This window comes from Rhinolophus sinicus, linkage group LG03, assembly GCF_036562045.2.
Source record: "Rhinolophus sinicus isolate RSC01 linkage group LG03, ASM3656204v1, whole genome shotgun sequence".
Lineage (NCBI taxonomy): Eukaryota > Metazoa > Chordata > Mammalia > Chiroptera > Rhinolophidae > Rhinolophus > Rhinolophus sinicus.
Window position 1 is genome coordinate 3,157,216 of NC_133753.1, and position 22,069 is coordinate 3,179,284.

Genomic DNA, 22,069 nt, shown 5'->3' on the forward strand with positions numbered 1-22,069 from the left:
GAGGAAGAAACATCCGTCTCCCACAGACACGCAGCCGGAAGAGGGAGGGGTGACTAACAGCCCTTTCAGGTAAGTGGACTTCTTTGGTGTTCCAGCAAAACTAGCCAAGAGGTGATAAAGGGTCACTGTTGTGGAGCCTCCAATCTCCTCAGTGGGGGTGTCGTGCACCTGAATGGCTCTCTGGCCTGTGAGTGATTCTGAAACATCTTTTATTGCTCATCTGGAAATTACTGGTCATGAATTATGCACATCTTCCAGTGGGGACTCAATATGTCACATGTATTAAAAGCTCCCATCCATTCATCTCACCCCCGATCCCAGCAGGAGAGGCTGTGGCACCGAGAAGAGGAGGTTCCCACAGACACAAATTTTCCAAAATTCAGATTTTCATCTGAAACCTCGAGTTTCATCATCGACAACAAACACTGTCAGTTGTTTTCCTGAGACTGACATTCTCGTTTTAGTGAGAAAATGCTGGCTAAATGTTCAAGTCTGAATAACCAGTTTGTCAGTCATTCTTCAAGTAAAACTGGTATTCCGTGAAAAAAGTGGCTCCTTGGTTTTGCTAGCAGTGTTTTAACTATGAGAAAAATGCCAATGTCTGAAAAAACAGATGAACTAGATAATGTAATTAAAAAACCAGATGGCTGGTTATATTTTTAAAGATGACTGAAATTAAGAGACAATGAAGTTTGTTATTTAGGCCTGAGAATACAGATGCCGGGAGTTTACCCCTGGGTACCGCTCCTTTTCATCCTCGTTTCCTGAACCTAAGGTTTTTAATCTGGAAGATAAAGGGGTCAGGCTAGACGATCTGGACGGTTCTCTTACATTCTAGGACTGAAGTCTATCACGTATAAACACACAGCCATGAGGGACATGCAAAGCCAAACCACAGTGAGACACCACTTCACACCCACGAGGGCGGCGGTCATCAAAGGCAGACAATCACAAGTGTAGTGAGGATATAGAAACTGGAACCGTCACACACTGTGGTGCATGTGAAATGGCGTGGCCTCTGCGGACAACAGTCTGGCAGGTCCTCAAACGTTAAACACGTAGATTTAACATGTAACCTAGCAGTTCCACTCCTAGGTAAATACTCAAGAGAAATGAAAACATATATGCACACCAAAGCGTGTACACGAATGCTCACAGAAGCATTATTCATAACTGCCAAGCAGCAGAAATAACCCAAAAGACCATCAACGATGAATGGATAAATCAAGTGTGGTCTATAACCATATACTGGAATACTACTTAGCAATGAAAAGAAGCTCCGATACAGGCTGCGACGTGGATAAACCTTGAAAACCTTATGCGAAGTGAAAGAAGACCACATACTGCATAATTCCATTTCTATGAATTGCTCAGGTTAGGCAACTCGATAGCGACAGAGAGGAGATGAGTGGTCACCAGGGGCTGGGGGGGGGGTTAGGGAGGAACGGCAGTGCCCGATAACGGGTATGGGGTTTCTTTTAGGGGGACGACAATGTTCTAAAATTAGATGTGATAACGGCTACACAATCTTGTGACTATATTAAAAACCACAGAATTGTACATTTTAAATGGGTGAATTGTATGGTATGTGAGTTCCCTCTCTGCACCTGTTAAAAACCCCTGCAGTAGTCCAGTCTAACAGGCAATCTATTTAAAAGAAGTAAGCACAAGGAGTACAATTCTTTAAAGCTTTGGATTCTTCAAAGCATATGGAAATTAATATCTATAAAAATACTCCGTTCCGAAAATAAGACTGGGTCTTATATTAATTTTTGCTCCAAAAGACACATTAGGGCTTATGTTCAGGGGATGTCATCCTGAAAAATCATGCTAGGGCTTATTTTCCGGTTAGGTCTTATTTTTAGGGAAACACAGTATGACAACACACACACACACACACACACACACACGCATCTTTCAAGCACACCGCTGTGTGCTGGGTCAGTGGCAAGCACACCAGGGCCCCTGGATGGAGCCACGAAGGGGCCCCATCTTTTCCACCTGCCATGTTGGGTCCAGGCACTGTTCGGGGTGGAGTCCTATTGGTTGCTCAAATTCTGCAGCCACGCAACCTCTGTGAGGTCAGAATCACCCCCACCACACTCTTTCTTCTTTCATTATACCTTTCATCAAGGCCCCGTGTCTCCAGAACAAAACAATAGCAAGTGAACATGGATATGCTATCTGCCCGCCACCCCGCCCTGCACCCCCAAAGCTCCAGACAAACTGGAGGTAAGGGAAAGGCTGTGCTCTCACCTCACCCCCTCCAATCAGAGCACAGCAAAGAGTGAACAGTCCTCTGTGCTCTTGGTGACACAGAAGTACCTCCTGTGCACCTATCTTCACGGGCCAGTCTAATTCACCAAACACAGACTTTTCTCTGCACCTTTCTCCCACCACCTGGGCATATGGCAGGCTTGTACCTGTGTCCACTCCGTTACACTTTCCTTCACAGTGTTACCATAACCTACAATGACACACAACTGGCTGCATTACTTGAAGCCTGTTCTCCACAAACAGGAAAGCTTTGGAATGGCAGAAATCTGGCTCCACCCTGTTTCCTCCCCTGACAGTGTCTGGCCCACAGTAGATGCTCAAGGTCTGCTAAATGCTTTAGAGGGCAAGTTGTCCAACACTGCAGCCGGGCTTTAACCTCAGGGTGGGGAACAAAGTGAGGACAGCAGGAAGAGAACCTAGTTAGGACACAATTTTGACCGGGAGAAGAGAGGTCATGATTTAAAAAAAAAAAATTTTTTTTTGAGGAGAAGTAATGATTATTTAATAAAAAAAGAAGTCTTAATGGTTTTAAGTATCCTAAGTGATTCTGTGAATGCATACTGCTACTGTGAAATAAATGCAGGCGACAGACTGATTCAAGCAGGCGGGCCACACTGGGTCAAAGGCAAGCATCTGAGGCAAACCAGGCCAACTGAACTCTCGTTTTCTGCAGACTCCCCTCTAGGGTTAAGAGTGGGACTCAGGGGCTGCCAGCAGCCAAGGCTCCTTAAAAACAGAAACCCTTCCATACATGTGATTTAATGTAGAATAAATTGATGTGTTTATACATTTAATATATATTAATAAATTTAAAAATAAATATAACTATATAATAAAAAGCATTTAAAATCAACGGGGGAAATGGAATATTCAATACACGATTTTCCCATCATCTTAGAAGACAGTTAAAGTTTTATCCCTACCCTGCACCATAAAAAAAGTTCAGGAAGATTATAAAGTGTATTGTGAACAAAAAAATTATGACAGTATTAGGATATTAGAGACTTTTGTGATCCTAGGGTTTGGAGGCCTTCCAAAGTAATTGAGAATTGAAATTAAGGAGAGAAAAAAAGATATTCCCCAATTTTCCTTAGTCTGAATGGGTAAGGTTTTAGAGTATTTACTGCTCAGTATATGTGCCTACGACTGTTCTTCAGGTGTGAGTTTGGGGAAGGGCCCTATGTGGCCCTTGCAGCCCTAGGATGACCACACGCTGGTAAATTCTGAACTTTAAGAGTTAATAATAATAAATTAAAACAATTAATTTGATCGCAACTCCTGACACAACAGATTGTGAATTACAGAAGAACATTATTTTCACCTTCTTTTTCCAAAGCAAACATACCAAAGTGAGAAATAAACATAATTTAGGTCAACAAGTCAATTCCAAAATATATAGCTTTGGGGGAAAAATCAGAAACTTAAGGAGTTCAATGAAAATCAGGATTTAAAATTTTATATTAAGCAACAAGAACTCCCTACTAACTGGGGAAGGAGTACTAATTTCAAAGGCAGATAAAACATCAACAATTCAAAAAAACTCAACAGAAAAATGGAGTTCAGTGTCAATAAGAGTTTTAGTAACTTTAGGCATCACGTGTTTCCAGGTGGTACTGAGGTCACAGTGACAGTCTGCAAAAGACCTGAAACCAGGCTGTGAAATATGAGACCCAAGAGGTCTGAGATTTGGGAGCTGAATGAAACCAGCAATGAGTTAACTGGAGGATGACAGAGTTGGGTGTGTCCTGATACCGGCATTGACAACTGGCTCAGCCAATCAGGATGGACTGTCCTGACACCAGCTTGGCTACATCATTGGGTGTGTCCTGATACCGGCATTGACAATTGGCCCGGCCAATCAGGATGGACTGTCCTGACACCAGCTTGGCTACATCATTATTTTCACTCCACCCCATCCTTAGAATTTTCCTGCACACGTGTGGGCAACATGTTTACTTCTATTGTTATGTACGGGCATTATTATATTAATGTTATATATGTTAAAAAGAAACAATTTAAACAGGCTAAGCTAATAAGTGCAAATAAAAGTTCTAACATCTCTACGCCATAGAGTACTTGTGAGAATTACATGAGTTAACACTTCAGCTGGCCCCCTGAAGGCACTCAATTTCTCTCACTGTTATTATCACTAAAATCCAGGACACATTGCAAAGATTTTCATTCTTCAAGGCACAAGTACAAATTCTGGAACAGGAGGATTTTTTTTGTGGGAAGTGTTGTGTGAGGCTCAAAGGTCTGAGCTTATTCTAGAATCCCCGAGTCCTGGTGGTACCTCAGGGTTGGGACATGCTGGTTAAGCTGTAATCACTTACCATATGCACTACTTCTGGGTAAATGGGCTCTGTGATCACATTCCGATTATGGGTGATATATTCTACCATCTCACTTAAAGCAGCTCGTTTTACTTCCTTCCACTTTAGGTCACTTAGTGGATCGGAAACAAAGTCAAAGAGGACACAACACTGACGTAACTTCTGGATAAAAAGCTTCTCTTGATCAGCAGGAGGAACATCTGAAAATAGAAAGCAAAGAATATTGATCACAAAAATGCTTGACCCCAAATTATTGTGAAACACTTTAAAGCCTTCTACTATTTTTATTTTGAATTAATAGATATTCACGAAAAAAAGCAATGGGGTGGGGTGACTAGAGGTTAAACATTCCTTAAAGAAAATGAAAAGAAAAAAACACTAGTCACTGCTCAGAACATATGCTTCATATGATAGTTTCTATACTTCTTAACTCTGAGACTACATCGAGAGCAGTTCAGAATAAATTCCCTCTAAATGTGTTCATTCAGTAAATACTATCTGAGAGCCAGTTATCACATGCCAACACCGTGTGGGCAACGGAACAAGAGGCGATCCACAGGCCTCGGCCTGGGGTGAGGGCCGTGGACACTGACACCAACGTGACAACTGAGATCACAGGTATAGGCAAGACAAGAAAAGGACACGGGAAGGACGTCTCCTCAGGTCTGCTAGTGCTGTACACGTACAGGGGAGTCTGAAGATTGCCAAAATGAGCTGTTATAAACCCCTGCTGCTCCACAAAGCACTTTTCATTCCCCATTTGGGGTTGGGTTATCACACATCACCTATGATGACAGCAGTATAGAAAATCACTAATAATAACCACCACCACTATTTTTTACTGAGTGCTTACCTGGGCCAGGTACCAACCTAAAAGCTTTATAGACATCTACACAATTTTTTCGTGTCATCTTCACAACAATACAAGATTAAGAAACAGGTTTAGAGGGTCAGCGTAGGGCTGGGAAGTAATGGAGTTCTGTGTCCCTTTCCAGGATTCCGGGAAGCTTGGGAAACTTCCATCTGCCAGTGTGAGCTTGACAGCTTCCCAGGGTGAGGAAGAGATGAGGCTGATGCTAACGACAGCATTTACTGATAAATATACTGAAACGTGTCTGTGATTTACAAATGTCTCAGGAGATTTGTAGAACTCAGTGACCAGTACTTCCCGAGGGATGAATAAACAGCACTACACTCATTCAAGGACAAAGGAGCACTTCGAAGGGCACGACAATCCTCTGGATTTTAGTGTCATAAAGTGTAGACAGCTTAGTGATATGGTTTCAGATTCCACACCGCCGATCCCTTCAAGAAAACACCCCTCTGTTAAGTTCTGGTGTAATAGCAAAGAAAATGTCCACAATGACCCAAGGCTATTAAGACGCTCTTGCTCTTCCCAACCAGTCTTCCTACACTTCAACCAAAACATGTGGCAGCAGACAGAACGCAGAAGCACACAGGAGAAGCTGGCTATCTCCAAGAAGCCAGACGTTCAAGTGATTTGCAAAAATATAAAACAATGCCACCTTCTCATTAAGTTTGTTTTTGTTTTAGGAAACATGGTATTTTCATAACACTATGTTATTTCTGGTAACAAGTAACAGGTTTATTATTTTAGTAATGAATTAATAATACTTAACTTTTTGTGTGTGTGGTTTAATTTCGAACGTGGTCAATGTCAGCAGCTAAATCGACATAGACAAAAGTTTTGGGGGCCTACCTGGTTTTGCGGAGTGTGAAGGGGTCCTGAGACCACTGCCCCCCACCAGCCTGCACCCAAGGCATACCTCCTGGGCCCTTGGACTTTCCAGCTTTCATCTGCCCATGCTCACTGCCTCTTCTTCCCGATAGCCATCCCTACACTTCTTGCCTTCCAGCCCTACCTGTCCACTTCCTGTTCTGGGTTCTTCTACAGGCCAGTCCTTACTTCCTAGTTAGACATGATGTGCGAGACTGAGCCAGCCATTTAGCACTTCCTGCTGCTTTCAACAGGTAGCCAGCTAGCTTACGATTTCTTCCTCAACGAGATGCTTTTGGAGAGCAGGTGCCAGGAGACTGCTCTCCAGTTCCCTCTGTCCCCGATGCCCAAACCTGAATTGACCCACTTCGTGTCCCCGCGATTCCTGTACTGCGTGCAGGGATGTGGGTGAGGGGGTAAGGCACACTGCCTGCAGGACACTTAGGGAACCATGGAAACCAAAATGTGATTCACAAACACTGTGATTACTCAGTGACTATTCAGTCATTTTGAACAAGTAACAGTCATTACAGTGTTTGGGTCTCCTAACAGTCACACGACCAGCCTTTCCAATGAAAAGCTGTCATTTTCTGGACGGCCTCCTCGCCTGACTCCAGCCCTCGTGTCTGTGCCCTTAGTCCTCCCTCTGCTTTGCCGGGATCACCTCGTTTGATCTGCTTTGCCGGGATCACCTCTGGCAGTCACAGAGTCACAGCTTGTCTATTTGGGACCTTCGGACATGCTCATGCTCGGCACTGCAGAGAACTAAGAAGTCCTCATTTCCCCTATGGGCCACCCTGACACCCTTCACTCAGGACCTACTCAGCATGGCTTCTAAGAAGTGCCAGGTGACCCCACTAGGCACAGCTCGTCATGAACCTTGTAAGCACAGAGCCGGGCAGGCACGGCTGCACCAGGTGGAGATGATGACAGACCCTGCGTGCTAACACGCCTTGCTCACGGCCACCACGCGGGGAAGTGGCACAGCACACGTGTGACTGTACAATGCACTCTAACACAACGGCATCGAGACCCAGACGGATGCTGGGGTCATCTGGGGTGGTGTCAAAGAAATCTTCCATACATCAAAAGGCCTGAAAGCACTGTTCACTTTTAAAACACAGTATAGTGACTGACATTCAGAGAAAAGACTTGCTATCACCAAAACACTAAAACAAACCTATTATGATTAAGAAGGAAGAGGAGGGTAAAATCTTTTTTTCATATAATTTCCATCTAAAATTCCTCTAAAAGGCAAGAAAATCTCAACTTTCTGGAAATTATGTCAATTCTTCCAGGTTTCCAGACAGCTAAGGTGTTAGAGTACTATATTTGTTTATACTTTATAAAAAAGTTTATGATTATAATCTCCTGAGCTCTCTTTACTTTTTAAAACTTCATTTGGCTATTACTTAAAAAAAAATAATTTCATTATTTAAAAAAAATCTATATAACCATGAAATTGAGTACAATAATAAAAATACTGCATTCTTAGTCCCTATCAAATAGTTCCATGTTTTTGAATGCAAATTAATTTAGCTGCTTATTGGTCAGCATATTGAAAAAGTCTTTACTTTCTGCTGTGTTAAGAGGACTGCACCACTGGGGAATAAAGTGAGTGGAGGTGGTGAAAGAATATGCTTTATGCCTTTATTGATTTGCAATTAAAAACTAAAGTCTTTATAAGTTAGCATTGCTAATCTTGAAAGACAAAAAAAAAGGTATGACAGACTGTAACCTGTACTTGACTTTACTCTTCTGATTATCCATGTACTATAAACCAAATGTTGAAAACTAACCAGGACTGACATTGTTGGTAGACTACACTTCAGTTGCTTGGTATTCAAGACTGCCCAACTCTTAAGTAATAAACCATGACCTTAAGATTTGACCCAAATCTTATAATTACTTCTATGATGCAGAATAGAGATAATAATAATAATAATAATAATAATAATGGAGTTTGAATTGTGCCCATGCATGACAGTGGCTTACTTTAACTTTGAATTGTACACAGACTAATAATACTGACATACTTGTTTCAGAACCTATTAATGAATATATCTTGATCCCAACAGAGAATATCAACTAAACAGCACAAATGTAGCCTGTTGGAGTTGCCCAATGACAGGGCTTTTTAACTAGAAAGGGTGTAGAAAGGACACCTGCCAGGAAATGTCCTGTGACACCACCAAAAAGTCAGATATTACATCAAAACTGCTGCTCTAAGAGCAAAGAATATAAACGAGGCTATCACAGTTTAGGCTGGAAAACATTCTTAACATTTGTTAATGCTTCCTTTTATTATTTTTAAAGTTGAGAGCTATAATATGCTAATATTCTTCTACACAAACAATATCACAAGCACCTCATGTTTGTATAAATCTTTTTAGCTCCGCCCCACGCCACCCCGTATTTTCACTGATTTGCTATGTGAACTTGGGATGCTTCCCTATTATGTCAAGGTTAAAGCCTTAAGGACAAAAGGAGCAAAATGCATGGGCATACTCATGTAAAACCTGCAGGGGAGGAGGAGGGGAGAAGACACTGACCCATGGCGTATGAAATAACACAAAGGAGGCGGAGATAAGAATGGACGTGTTACTCTTCTAAAAACACATTTACTAAAGGGAAGCCGGTAATTAGTAAATGATGGATAGGCAGGCTTAATGAAGGCTGCCATTAGAGCAGGTGTGGCACCCTTTCTGGCTTGGTAGGTGTCCCTGGTCCCACAGGGAGGGAGGCGGCATTCTAACATGCGATATGGAATAGACTTGGTGCACGGCCCCCTGACCTCCAAAGTGGGGGTGTGCCCCGGGGACTTCCACTAATGTTTTCTTCTCCCACAAAGAATAAAAAAGTAAGAGGTGCTAATATTTAACCCACAAATCGGTGCCCACTGGAGGTATGGCTCTGGAGCCCCTGCAGGCAACAAGGAGCCCTCAGGCTTTCCCAGGACATCCTAAACAGCTAATCACAGCCCGGCCAGCTTTCCTGGGGCTGCGAATGTGTCCCTCAGCGACAGCAGGGACTGTGAGACGGGACAGAATACATCTGGACCACCACCTCGTAGGACGTGCTAAGGCTGAGTACCAAATCGTCGCTACAGGCAAGGAGGCATCATGTGAACTCTGTAGACAAAAAGAATTTAAAAAGCCAAGCCCACTTTCACATGACAAGTCTTGGCGGTGAAAAGAAATATTCCAGTATACAAAAAGGACCGACTTTCTGCGCGACAGCCACAGAGGACAGCAGAGCCAGGCCTTCCTGGTACAGAGATGAGGGCTTTTCCCAAATAACCATGACCCCAAAGAAACAGAGACAGAGCAGCAGAAACTATAGGCCAAAGAATCAACTCAAGAGACGCCCCCAAGGTACAATTGCGAGTGTGTGAACTACTTCCCAGTTGGTCACACAATACTGGTCACACAATACTCGCTAAGTAGCCAAGGTAGCTTGAGAGATCACGTGTCACCACCAGCAACCTGAGTGTTCGCTCCGCCTTCTTAATGGCAGGGAGCAGGGGGCCCACGAGGGTCTACGAAAATATGCAAGTCATGAGCCCACCGTAAGACATACCTCAGGCAAAACAGCAACAAATGAGCAATTTCTCCAAAAGCAAAGAGCCGAACCTCAGCTGTGGCGTCATCTCGTCTTCCAGTCATTTATTCTCAGTGCAAAGTCAGCAGGAATAGTCAGTTCACTACGAACAACTTGGTGTATATTTGGGATTCTTCATTAATATGCACTAAATTCTACCTGAGCTCCAGATGGCAAATCCTCCCACCAAGAAAACAAACTCAGCAGCATTTTCTGAAATGACCATGTTGCCCCAATGCTTCCTGTGTCCCTTCTGTCCTAGGTCAAGCATCTGCATGCTTGATCTGTCACCCGTCACTGCACCCACACCAGAGTCTTAGGTCCCAGCGCCTTAGAATAAGACCAACTGTCTGCAGAGCCAGCCCTTCACCTTGATTGGCTTGGTGTCTCGACTATTCGCGGCCCTTTAAATTTCCCACATTGATTTGGGGAGAATGGAAGTCTTTGTGATAGTGAGTCCTCCCATCTGTGGACATGGAATATTTCTCTCATTACTCAAGTTTTCCTTATTACACATCATTTTTTAAGATTTATTCTTAGGTATTCATTATGTTCTGCTGCTACTGTAAATAGTATCTTTAAAAAGACAATGTTCTAACTGCTGCAACGGTACAGAAGAAGTGATTTGGGCATTACTTTTGTATCTAGCTACCTTGGTTGACTCATAAATTCTAATAACATATCTGTAAATCCCTTTGGTTTCCTGTGTGTACCGTCCCTTCACCTGCAAATGCCGACTCTGTTCTTTGTCTTGCCAGAGCAACGCTGCATGTAAGCGGTGAGAGCAGCGCCCTTCACCTTTCCCTGTCTCAGAAGGACGCCTCTCCCCCCCTCAAAGGGACCCCCCCCCAGAGGGACGCCTATCCCCTCTCGGAGAGAAGCTCTCACTACATCACCGAGTCTGATGCTTTCGTCAGGATGGGACAACATTCAGCAGATCACGAGCTGACCCACAGATTCAGCGCGACCCCAATCCATCTCAGCAGAGACTGTAGGAACTGGACAAGTAAATTCCAAACTGTACATGGAAATGCAAAGGGTCAGCACTAACCAGGCCCCTTGGAGAAGAACAACAGGGTAGGGGATTCGCTGTTCCAGAAATCTAGACTAACTGTAAAGCTTCATTAATGAAAATAGCCAAGCCCTGAAATGCCAGAGAACAGAGTCCAGAACAGGCCCGTGCATATGTGGGTATTTGATTTATGCCAACTGGATTACAGACCAGTGAAGAAAGGTCGTTTTAAATATATGGTACTGGGACAAGTAGATTCCCAGGGACAGGAAGGAAGGAAGGAGAAATGGATCACATTATATACAAGAACAAAAAATAATTAAGTCATTGTTTTTTAAAAGTATTTAGTTACATAAAAATATCTTTATGTGGAAAAAAATAAGCTGGAGAGTTTGGAGTTAAATCTGAAAGACAAAGCTCTAATGCATTTAGAAAATAATACAGAAGAATATCTTACGTAGAGAAAGGGGGAGAGAAAGGCCTTCTTACATAAAAAGACTAATCATTAGAAGATTGATAAATTGAACTATATAATACCAAGTGTTTTTCTTCGTCAAGACACCGCCAAGAATGAAAAGAAAAGCCACAGAGTAGGGGAACTATTTGAATACAGACAGCCAATGGACTCATGTCCAGAATACATTAACATTTCCAATAAATCAGTAAGAAAAACCCAGAGTACCAACAGAAAAGTAGGCAAAGGTCTTAACCAGGAACTTCACATAACATCCCAAACGGCTAACCACATATGAGAGGATCATGGCATATTAATAACCAGACAAATGCAAACCGAAAGCACCACGAGGTACCGTGAGACACCAGCAGATCGACGATCACTCACTAGTCTGAGGACACAAGTGCTGGGAGGAGGTGTAGAGCTGGATTCTCACACCGGGCCAGGGGGCTGCAGCTGAGGCTTTAGCAAGTGCATGCCACACACACGCCTGCGAGTCGGGGCTCACGCCCACGGGCACCACAACATACATAAAAGGACATCCACAGCAGTACCAGCAGTGCAAGTACCCAGCAGCAGTGGACATTACATAACATCCCTAAACGACGGAGATGAATGCAGCACACACAACGCACACAAGAAGGATAAACCTCACAAAGCACTGCCCCGGGAGAGAGGCGAGCTCGAAAGGACGCATCCAGCATGATTTCATTTCTATAAACAGGCATCCCTAAAACCCAGACAGGACCTGCAGGGGGGTTTCTGGGTGCCTGGTCTGGGGTGGTGCTTACATGACTACTTGTTTCATAATCACTTCATTATAGTTCATATCTGTTTTATATGCTTCTCTATGTGAGTTATATTTCAAATTAAAAAGGCTGCAGAATACATGCATATAGCACACACACACACACAAAAAGACCCTCTCTCATCCCAAAGGCACCCACGGTTGCCAGCTGGTGTCCCCCAGAGCTGTCCATGCACACATTCCAGGCATGTGTATATATGTCAGGCTTTCCCACAACGCTTTAGATGAATCAACCCCGAAAACCTACAAACTAACCTCAATTTAGTTAGGACTAGAAAACACACACACATACAGACACAGAGACACACACGCATGTGCACACGTGCACACACACACAATCCCAACACATTGTCTAATGTTCCCCTACATAGTGTTTATGTTGAAGAATTTAAGCTCTGGATATCTTTTTTTTAATTGAAAAAGTTTCCCAATCAAGATGAAGTTCTAGGGCCGCCCCGGTGGCTCAGGCGGTTGGAGCTCCATGCTCCTAACTCCGAAGGCTGCCGGTTCGATTCCCACATGGGCCAGTGGGCTCTCAACCACAAGGTTGCCGGTTCAACTCCTCGAGTCCCACAAGGGATGGTGGGCTTCGCCCCCTGCAACTGAGATTGAACACGGCACCTTGAGCTGAGCTGCCTCCCGAATGGCTCAGTTGGTTGGAGCATGAGCTCTCAACCACAAGGTTGCCAGTTCGATTCCTCCATTCCCAAGAGGGATGGTGGGCGGCGCCCCCTGCAACTAGCAATGGCAACTGGACCTGGAGCTGAGCTGCGCCCTCCACAACTAAGACTGAAAGGACAACAACTTGACTTGGAAAAAAGGCCTGGAAGTACACACTGTTCCCCAGTAAAGTCCTGTTCCCCTTCCCCAATAAAATCTTTTTTTTTTTATAAAGATGAAGTTCTAAGTGATTTCTAATTGTTTCCTATTTATACAGTTTCTCCCACTCCCCTCCTTCTCTCAGAAAAGATCAGAATCATGATCCCAAATGCGTAACATAAATGGTGCTATGACTTGTCTATTGGACCTAAAGCACACGGCGTGAAGCGCCTGGCACATAGATACCGAGCTCTCAGAGTAGGCTCCGACAGTGACCAGGGAGCCTGTATCACAAGGGATTAAACAATTTACCCAACACACACACACACAAGGCACTGGAGTAGGCACTGATAAGACAGAAATAAATTAAAACAAGATACAGTAGTCCCCCCATCCGGGTTTGTTACGTGTGGTCAACTGTGCTCCAAAAATATTAAATGGAAAATTCCAGTTCCAGAAATAAACAGTTCATAAGTTTTAAATCACGCCATTCTGAGTGGTGTGATAAAATCTTGCGCTGTCCCACTCTGTCCCACCTAGGACATGACCGATCCCTTTGCCCAGCATATCCACACTGTACAGGCTACCTGTCCGTGAGTCACCTGGGAGCTGTCTTGGCCATCAGACGGACTGTCGTGGTATCTCAGTGCTTGTGGTCAAGTGACGCTTCCAGCAGCCCAGCACGATGTCACAATGCCCACGTCATTCACCTCACTCCACCTCACCACATTCTATCAGCTCACAGCATCACGTGAAGGGTGAGTACAATACAACAGTTTGGGAGAAGAGACCACATTCACGTAACTTTAATTATAGTACGTTGTGATAATTTTCTCTGTTATTATTATTACTGTTAATATCTTCCTGTGCCTAAGTTATAAATCAAGATTTATCCTAGGTCTGTATGTATAGGAAAAAGTCCTAGTATATAGAGGGTTTGGCACTATCCGTGGTTTCAGGCATCCACTGGGGGTCCTGGAACACATTCCCCACAGATAAGGGAGGATGACTGTACTTGATCTAAAAGAAAAACAACAGCTAAAACATGTGAGAAGAGTGAAGTGCTATGAATGAGACACGTGAGATATGATGAGAACCAGGGGTTGGGGGACCGGGATGCAGGTTGAGGGCAGGGTTTCCTGGGGGAACTTGAACTTGGTCTTGGAGGAAGAGCAGGAGCCCCGTCACGCCAAGAAGGCTGAGGCCCCACTCAGGGAAGACTTTATAGGTGCCCTCTTCTCAGACCAGAGGGCTTGGAAGTTACAGGACAGATTAAATAGGGTGCATTTTCCTGGAAAATCAATTTCCCCCCAAAGACAGAACCTTAAATCAGGACACCACTGATCACATTTCACAAGCCCTAAATTAATCACACTGGATCCTTAACCATACATTTTCAGAGAAGGGACTTTGTTTTGTTCACCTCTTTATCTCCTGTAGCTAAAACTGGCCAAGCACACAGTGGGGCCTCAGATATTTGTTGAGTGAACAAATCAACCAGAAGGGAATAAAGTCAGGTAATTTAAGTGGAAAGTACCAGAATTTACAACATATTTATATTAAAATAATGCCACATGTATTAGGGTAGAACGCAGTCTACACAAACTCAAGATAAAATCAAGGTCTTCAAAGAAACTGCGCAGAGCAGGCATTTCAGCACTCTGGAATCTCTTAGTCAGAGAGACTTTGATAGAAAAATGTGGAAAGTACTGGGCGTAGAGAGATTTGAATCACAGATGCCTTTTAAACAGAGAGTGATACAACTTGATCTGAGAGTAAGAAAGGTCTCCTCAAAAGTGACACAGGGACTGAAATTAAGGTGCCAGAAGCAGGAAGATCTACCTCAAAAGAAAAGGCTAGTCTATGAAACCAACTGCTCAGCCTTCTCAGGAGGCTACCACGACCCTTGTGCTCTGGTCCCTCAGGGAGCTGGCCTGTCAGGGACCATTTGTGGTAAAAGTGATCTCTTACTCTATAGATCCCAACTTCTACAACCCAAAAGCCTGATGAACACGACTGACTGAAATACTCACTTTTATGTAGATGAAACGGTAAGACTAACTTGTACCCTGACCCTTAGCACCTACGTGATTTCAAAATTGAGTTAATCCTCTAAATGGTTCCTAATTTGGTTGATAATTTTCAAAATGACAATGAATTTCTCAGTGTCAGAATGCAAGTATCACAGTTTGTCCATCCTAATGCACACTTTCCAAGTTAACATCCCCACATCAAGTTGCATCTTTGCCCGATGGGTGGTCTCGCTTTCTTTTTTGGGATTCCTTATAAAACGGTTTGCCCCACACTCACGGCGCCTGGGACCTGATGAGATGTGGTGGTTTAAGTGCAGCATACTTAAGCGGGTGTCTCGGCGGTGGATACTGTTTTATTAAATACAGCCACTGTGCCCCTCCCCCACATGCTCTGTGTATTACCTAATATCAAGGAGATGCAGTGACACTGGTGACGCGAAGCCGACATGACTCTGAAGGACAATGTCACTATGCTAAGAGTGTTCATTAGTTTAAAACCACGGAGTGCTGTGTGCCTGTCATCGACCCTTTCGTTTGGTGGTGTTCCAGGAGAAACAGGCGAGCAGCGTGCCTTCCTGTCACCAGCACACTGAAAACTGCTTCTCCCAGGCTTTCTGGGTGGAACCTAGCGCTCGGGCAAAACCAAAGTCCTGCCTGCTAAGCTAATTTGGACAGAAATTTGGTAACAATGTGAGGCTGGCCAGAAGTTTCTACAGGGACACTTTTGCTTTAAACACGTTCTGCTGGAGACAACCGGCATTAGGAATGTTCCCTTTAATGTCCCACTTAGTGCATCAGCGTGTTATTCACAGGCATCCAGCTGCTTCGATCTCCCTGCCTGAAGGAATACATCTGCTAACCCTGGGCCAAATTTGGGGTGAACTCTGCTCAGGACAGCAGATCCTGTGTGGAGCCCCAGTGGCTTCCCCCAAAACCCGAGCTGCTCCCCTCCGACACTGAGGCCCAACCCCTTTCAGTTTTTCTGCGATTCTGATTCTGCAGCCTGCCTTCATTTGCATACAGAGTAAGGGGTAGCATACACTGTCCTCACAACCTTCCACCAGGAACCCCCACCCACCATCCCTTTCTCATGAAATTACAGTGTAATTTTATAAGGCAGATCTTTTCATTTCAAAAGCAGGGGCTGGAGCCAAGGTCTAGTTAATTCTCGCCCTGTGCCCCTGAGAAGTGGTAGCCTTGCCAGGGACCCGGTGGGAAGGCAATGGGGGAGGGTGGCGAGGCAGTGTGGTCAGACTGAGATCTGCCTAAGCTCAGGAAAGACTGGTTCCTTGGAAAAGCTCTTCATTAAGGCAAGTGAGTTTTTCAGTGAGGAAGTGTCATGAAGAAACAAATGACTTCTAGTCTAGACTCCACCTCAGAACAGAGGGCAGAATGCAGACATTAGTCTAAGCGTCAAGTCCTTTCAGGACCTCTTGTGGACACACGTGTATATTCAGAATGTGTCCCCACCTCCCGGGACAAGCGATGCGTAAGAGGAACTCAAGAGATCGTAGGTGAATCTGAAGCCTTGGCTTCCTTATAGGGAGAGACTGAGACAAGTCAGGGTCCTAGGAAGAAAGGTCTAAATCCCCAAACAGCCTGATTTATTCACAGCAGCCACAGTTGCTGCTTAAGAACCTAGAGTGCCTTGTAAATGAGCACATGTTCAGCGCCTCGGGAGGAGTCCATATCACCTCGTCTTCCACTCAGGTGAGCATCTTTGCTGAAATAGTAAACATGAAAGAATCTTACTGTACTTGGTGACCAACAGCTCCAGCACACAGTAGGTCATTTATCTAAAGCAAGGACAGGTACCATTTCAGGAAAAGTACCTGCTATTATCACATGCGACAAACCAGAAACTGCCACAGGCAGATTTCAGAATTTTAATGTTTATCAGCAGACAGGACAGTGTAGAGCTATGAAAAGGACACAATGAAAATATATACACACTTTTCACTTTCATTTTATGATCTCTACTTCCTTTTTCTGTGTCTCAAATAGACACATAGGAGTGGTTCTTTCTGGACACGAGCTTGCTGATGACGAATTTGGGGCTTTTCACACATGATGTCTGGTGCAGAGCTGCAGCAGGATTAGAGGACGGCACAAGCAAACCAGTCTCAGGGCCTGAGTTCCAGGACCTGCAGAGATAGCCCTGGGACTCAGGGCCCTAACGTGATACAGGCAGCACGCCACACGGGAACCACAACATCACGGACTGGGTGTGCGTGTATGTGTCTTCCCTCTGGGGAGGCGTGGATGAAAATAAGTGCTGGACCCTTCTAGTCCCCACTCCCAGCATCTCCACACATGCCCACCACCCACCCCTAGAGGATCAGTATTTATTGTGTCAATATTAACCCGTGCTGGGTTTCAGCCTTCATCACACCTAGTCATCAACTAATCCCTGCCAGGCACCAAGACTGGGAATGTCACAAGCCAATAGAGAGGAATGCTAGCTCTTTTCTCCAAGGGCCCAGGGGCCCTGATGGCAGGGAGTAGCCTTCCCTGGGCTTCCTGACTTGCTCTGACGGGCTCTCATGTAACCTGGCTGCTATTCGAGAAGGCTCAGAGGGGTGTGGCATCCTCCACCTCTGCTGTACCCCAGGAAATGACAGGCATGCAACAAATGTGTCACATACACTAATGACGCTGACAAGGACAGAACCACAGGTGTTCATTATAGGGATCTCTGTCTGCTGTGCAGGGGTGTCCCTTTCTAGACGGGTGGCCCTCAGGCCGGGCTGGGTGGGATGCCTGGTGTGGAGGGCAGGAAAGGATCCTGAGGCACAAACAAAATGGGGAGCTACACAGCGTACACCTGTCACTTCACTGTCTCAAGTAATGCTTAAATTATAAAGAGAAAGCTTTTAGTTGAGAGCTGGAAACAATAAGACAGAAAAGCTGGAAGGCTGCTTGGTAGGAAGACCAACTGTGCTGCGGCAGGTCTGTCCCCTGTGCCTGGCAGATGTGACCCACCAGGGGCCTGGTCCCAAGTCTGTGAAACTGGAGGATAATCCCGGGTGACACCCATAACTACGCGTCTTCCCACGCCTGCACCTCCTGAGTGGGCCCCTCTACGGCGAGGTGGCGGGGGTAATTAGCAGTGACACCGTCTGCAACGTGTTCCTCGCCCACATCCCTGTCACGAGGGTTGAGTTTAGGTGGGTCCTTGGACGGAGCCCACACAGTCGGAGGCCAAAAGCCAGGTGCACCCCCAATGCGCCAGGAAACTCTCCAGAGGGGGCCCTCCAGCTGCACAAAGCAGACCACTGAGCGAGGAGACCAGTCTGGTCCCTGCCTTCCTCCTCGTTGCAGGGAGGCAAGCGCGTACTGAGGAACTGGCCGGGGACGACCCGCACCACTCGCCACTTTACAAAAAGGCCTGATTACGTCACGCTCCTTAAACCACGCACAACTGTATTACGTATGACATTATATAAGACACTATATATTACATTATAGAAGACCCAGTCTTATAGAAGACCCAGTCTTATTACAGTAAAATAAGACCGGGTCTTATATTAATTTTTGCTCCAAAAGACGCATTAGAGCCGATGGTCCGGCTGGGTCTTATTTTCAGGGAACTACGGTAGTTAAAACATGAAACTCAACTGTTTTGCATGTGCTGAAAAAAATTTGGCTGATCCTTCCCTACATATTTGATCCAAATTGCACAGGAAGCTGAGCTTAAGCTTTGACTCATGCATGTACACACTTCCATTCAATTCCGACCTCCTTGAGGTGGCAGGGTTAAGTCTGCCAGTGCAACGGGGTCTCCCGGGGGGACCTAGGTGAGCCGCCTGGACCTGGAAGGTGAGCTCCTCTCTCCTGTGGGGAGGACGAGAGCCCCACTGCGTGCTGGCCAGCAGTGCTGATCCCCAGGAAGTGTCAAGAACACACACAAGATGTTCCACGGGGCCGCTGCAGCCTCAGTCGTCTTTGAGGCAGGGCGGGCACCGCGTGCCAGGACAGGACAAGGTTGCTCCTCCTCCCAACCTAAGCCTGGGCAGGTCCTGGGGACTGTGAGATCCCAGCCTTGGGGTGGCTCGTCCATCTTGGGCCCTGCTGCCCCCCTTGGTCTCAAAGGATTCCCCTCTCATCAGGCACGTCCCAGCCTGCACCCCCAGAATCTTTATTCTCGACAGCTCTCTGCATTTGAAAGCAGAGTGTTTTATTACAAAAGTAACACCACAGTGGTGCACCCAGCAGTGGCAGCACCTGTCTGGACACAGAGTGCCCTCGAGGGACCTGTAGCAGGACACTGCTTCCTGGTGACCTGAGCTGGTGCCATTTGGGGGACTCTCCATTGTCTAGTCCTCTAAATCTACGCCTCTGTACAAGGTACTTTCAAAGCCTTGTTCTCTATGGTCCACGTTTTATGGTTTAAATCAAAAGAACTTATGCGCGTGGCACTTGGAGGTCCTCACTAGATGCAGCTGCCCCTTCGTTTCTCACTCTATATCCTTCACTTAGCAAATATTTATAAAGCCCCCGAGACATGGCCCCAGCAGAACGAAGGTGGGTAGAACTTGGGCGGAGAGCGGGAATACCTGGATTGGAATCCCAGCTTGGCTTGTTACTACCTGCGTGATCTCAGGCAGAGTACTTTAATCTCTTTGGGCCTCAGTTTCCCCAACTGGAAAATGGGGATAAGTAGCATAAGGGCTGCTGTGAATGGACAGATAGGATATGCTCAGAGTGACGTCTGAAATAGTCTGTTCTCAATAAAGGTGCCTGGTTTTTGTTTTCTGTTAACTGGATGCCAGCAGACGTGTTAGCTTCTATCTCTCAACCTTGTTTATGCTCCTATCCTTGAAAAATATCCGTCGCGGAAGCAATGCTGGTTTTCATCCTATCCAGGCATCTGTAAGCAGGCCACTAATGCACACGGCAGCTAAATGGTACCCAGGACAAGGTGAAACCTCAGTTTGGTGGCGTCTGGCTGCGTGTAAGGCAATTAAGCGGATGTGCTGGCAAATAGTGCACCGACCGCGGTCTGCGGTTAGATCAGCAGAGAATGCTGTGGCATGAGGGCAGCCACGCAATGTTGGTGGGGAGAGGCCGAGGGAACCCCAAATCCAGTTATCACACCCCTGTCTGCTGGGTCACAGAGGAGCCAATCTCTCTGACGAGTTCACAGATGTTTTAGAACTATCAATTTGTGGCATAACTAGAGGAGAATGGAAAACTATCCTTCAAGTTTGATAGGCTTATAAAGGATTTTGGTGGAGCTGGAATTTTTTTGGGGGGGAGGTAACTAGAAGCTCTCAGGGATAAGAAGATAAATAACACTGGAAAGTAGCAAGCAGATCACTGTGACCGGCTGCTTGGTATTTCAGGGCCTCAGTTTCCACATCTGAAAAGTGAGGTTCTTTCTAGCTCTAAGAGGCTGTGTGAGGGCCCCTCTCCCAGAGACTATAATGTACCAGCAGCAGGTTCCTAGAGGGGAAAAGATGGAAACACAACAGCATCTCCAGACAGAAATGGGAAAAATGGTATGATTTAAAAAAAAGAATTCAGTACAGTAACCGGTAAGTGGTAGCACAGGGAGGAACATGCAGAAAGAAAGCCACGGGCGTGAACCTTATGTAAAATCTTTCTCTCTGCATGTAGTCAACCAGTGGTCTTTACATGAAACTGGAACTTAGTATTCAACTATTCAACTGCTAACATATGATATATTAATGTATTGCTTTTGAAGAATTTTTTCAGGAAAATGATACATGTTTGCTGTGAAATAAAAACTGCAAATGACATAAGGGAAACTCAGAGAGAAGCGCTGCTGGCAGCTCGGTGTGTGTCCACATGGGGTCTGCACAGTCTGCACACACAGGGCGGCTGAGTCCCGTCTACACCACTGAACACCACGCATCACTCACTCCGGTTTTCACCTCCCTCGAGCCTGTGTCAAGAATGGCCGCAGATCAATACACAGACCAACATCATTTGTAATTGTTTGGAGTTTCACTGTACATGTGTGCTATAATTTAATTCATCAAACCAGTCTTTTCATAATGTTCTTTAAAAAAACATTATAAACCGTGCTTTGTGATTATACTAGTAGGTGGAAGACGGAACATATTTATCTAGTTCTACTCCCTTCTAAAACCTCACTAAAAAGGACAGTGAATTTTGTAAATGGCTCACACCTTCAAGGCAGCGGGACTGCTGGGCTGGAGGGCAGGTGGAGGGAGGCTGGCCGGACAGCCTGCGACGGGGGTGCAGGGCAGTGGCGTGGCTGAGGGATGGCGGAGAAGCCACCTGGGATGTCCTGGCGAAGCCCCAGAGGCCCTGGTAAGAATGGCCACGGGCCTGGAAGCAGGGTGCAGGGGCCAGAACTGTCCTCCGCAGGCCCTTGACTCCCCCGTGACTATAAAAGTAGAGGTCTTTCCTCTGCAGCAGGAAATACTTGAGAACATGTTTTTTAAAACAATGTGTTTAAAGGCATCAATGAGCTCACAAAATAGTGAGGATTTGCAGGATCAAGAAGACTAGACAACAGAAACCCAAAGAGATGAGCCCTGCATCTGGGGTCGCCCTTCCCTTCTGGAAGGGGGACGTGCCCTCCCGGGGGCGGGGGCTGGGTAGACCCCCATGCTCACTGACCAAACATACACACGCGAGAGAAACGACAGAGCAAATGTGGCGAAACGCTGGACAAACAGGTGAAACCTGACAAAAATTCTTTGTGCCCTTCTTCAACTTTCTGTATATTTGAAATGATTTCAGAAAGTTAAACACAAACACAGCACAAATAAAGCATGGAAGCTGAGTTTTCCCAAATGCCACCTTCGGACTTATCGGGATGCTCCGTTTTGCTTTGACCTGTTACTGCGAGCTGCTCTGGTTTCTCTCTTCACTAGGCCAGCCAGGCGTCGCCTTTACACAACCCCCTCCTCCCCCTCCTCCGCTGCCCACCCCTCTTCCAAAACCAGCTCTTGGGCTTCATCCTTCTTTGTTATCAGTTTCTTAATTCGTGCATTTCTGCC

General features: G+C 45.6%; 1 protein-coding gene across 9 annotated transcripts in view; it reads right to left on the reverse strand.

Moving 5' to 3' along the window:
* The window catches only part of PPP2R5C (protein phosphatase 2 regulatory subunit B'gamma), a 137,920-nt gene that overhangs the window by 48,851 nt on the left and 67,000 nt on the right, over window positions 1-22,069 (reverse strand). For all 9 annotated transcript variants that reach the window (XM_019747154.2, XM_019747155.2, XM_074326919.1 and 6 more), the window contains one exon: window positions 4,611-4,810. In XM_019747154.2, the coding sequence (XP_019602713.1) occupies window positions 4,611-4,810 (200 nt within the window). The remainder of the gene's footprint in view (window positions 1-4,610; window positions 4,811-22,069) is intronic.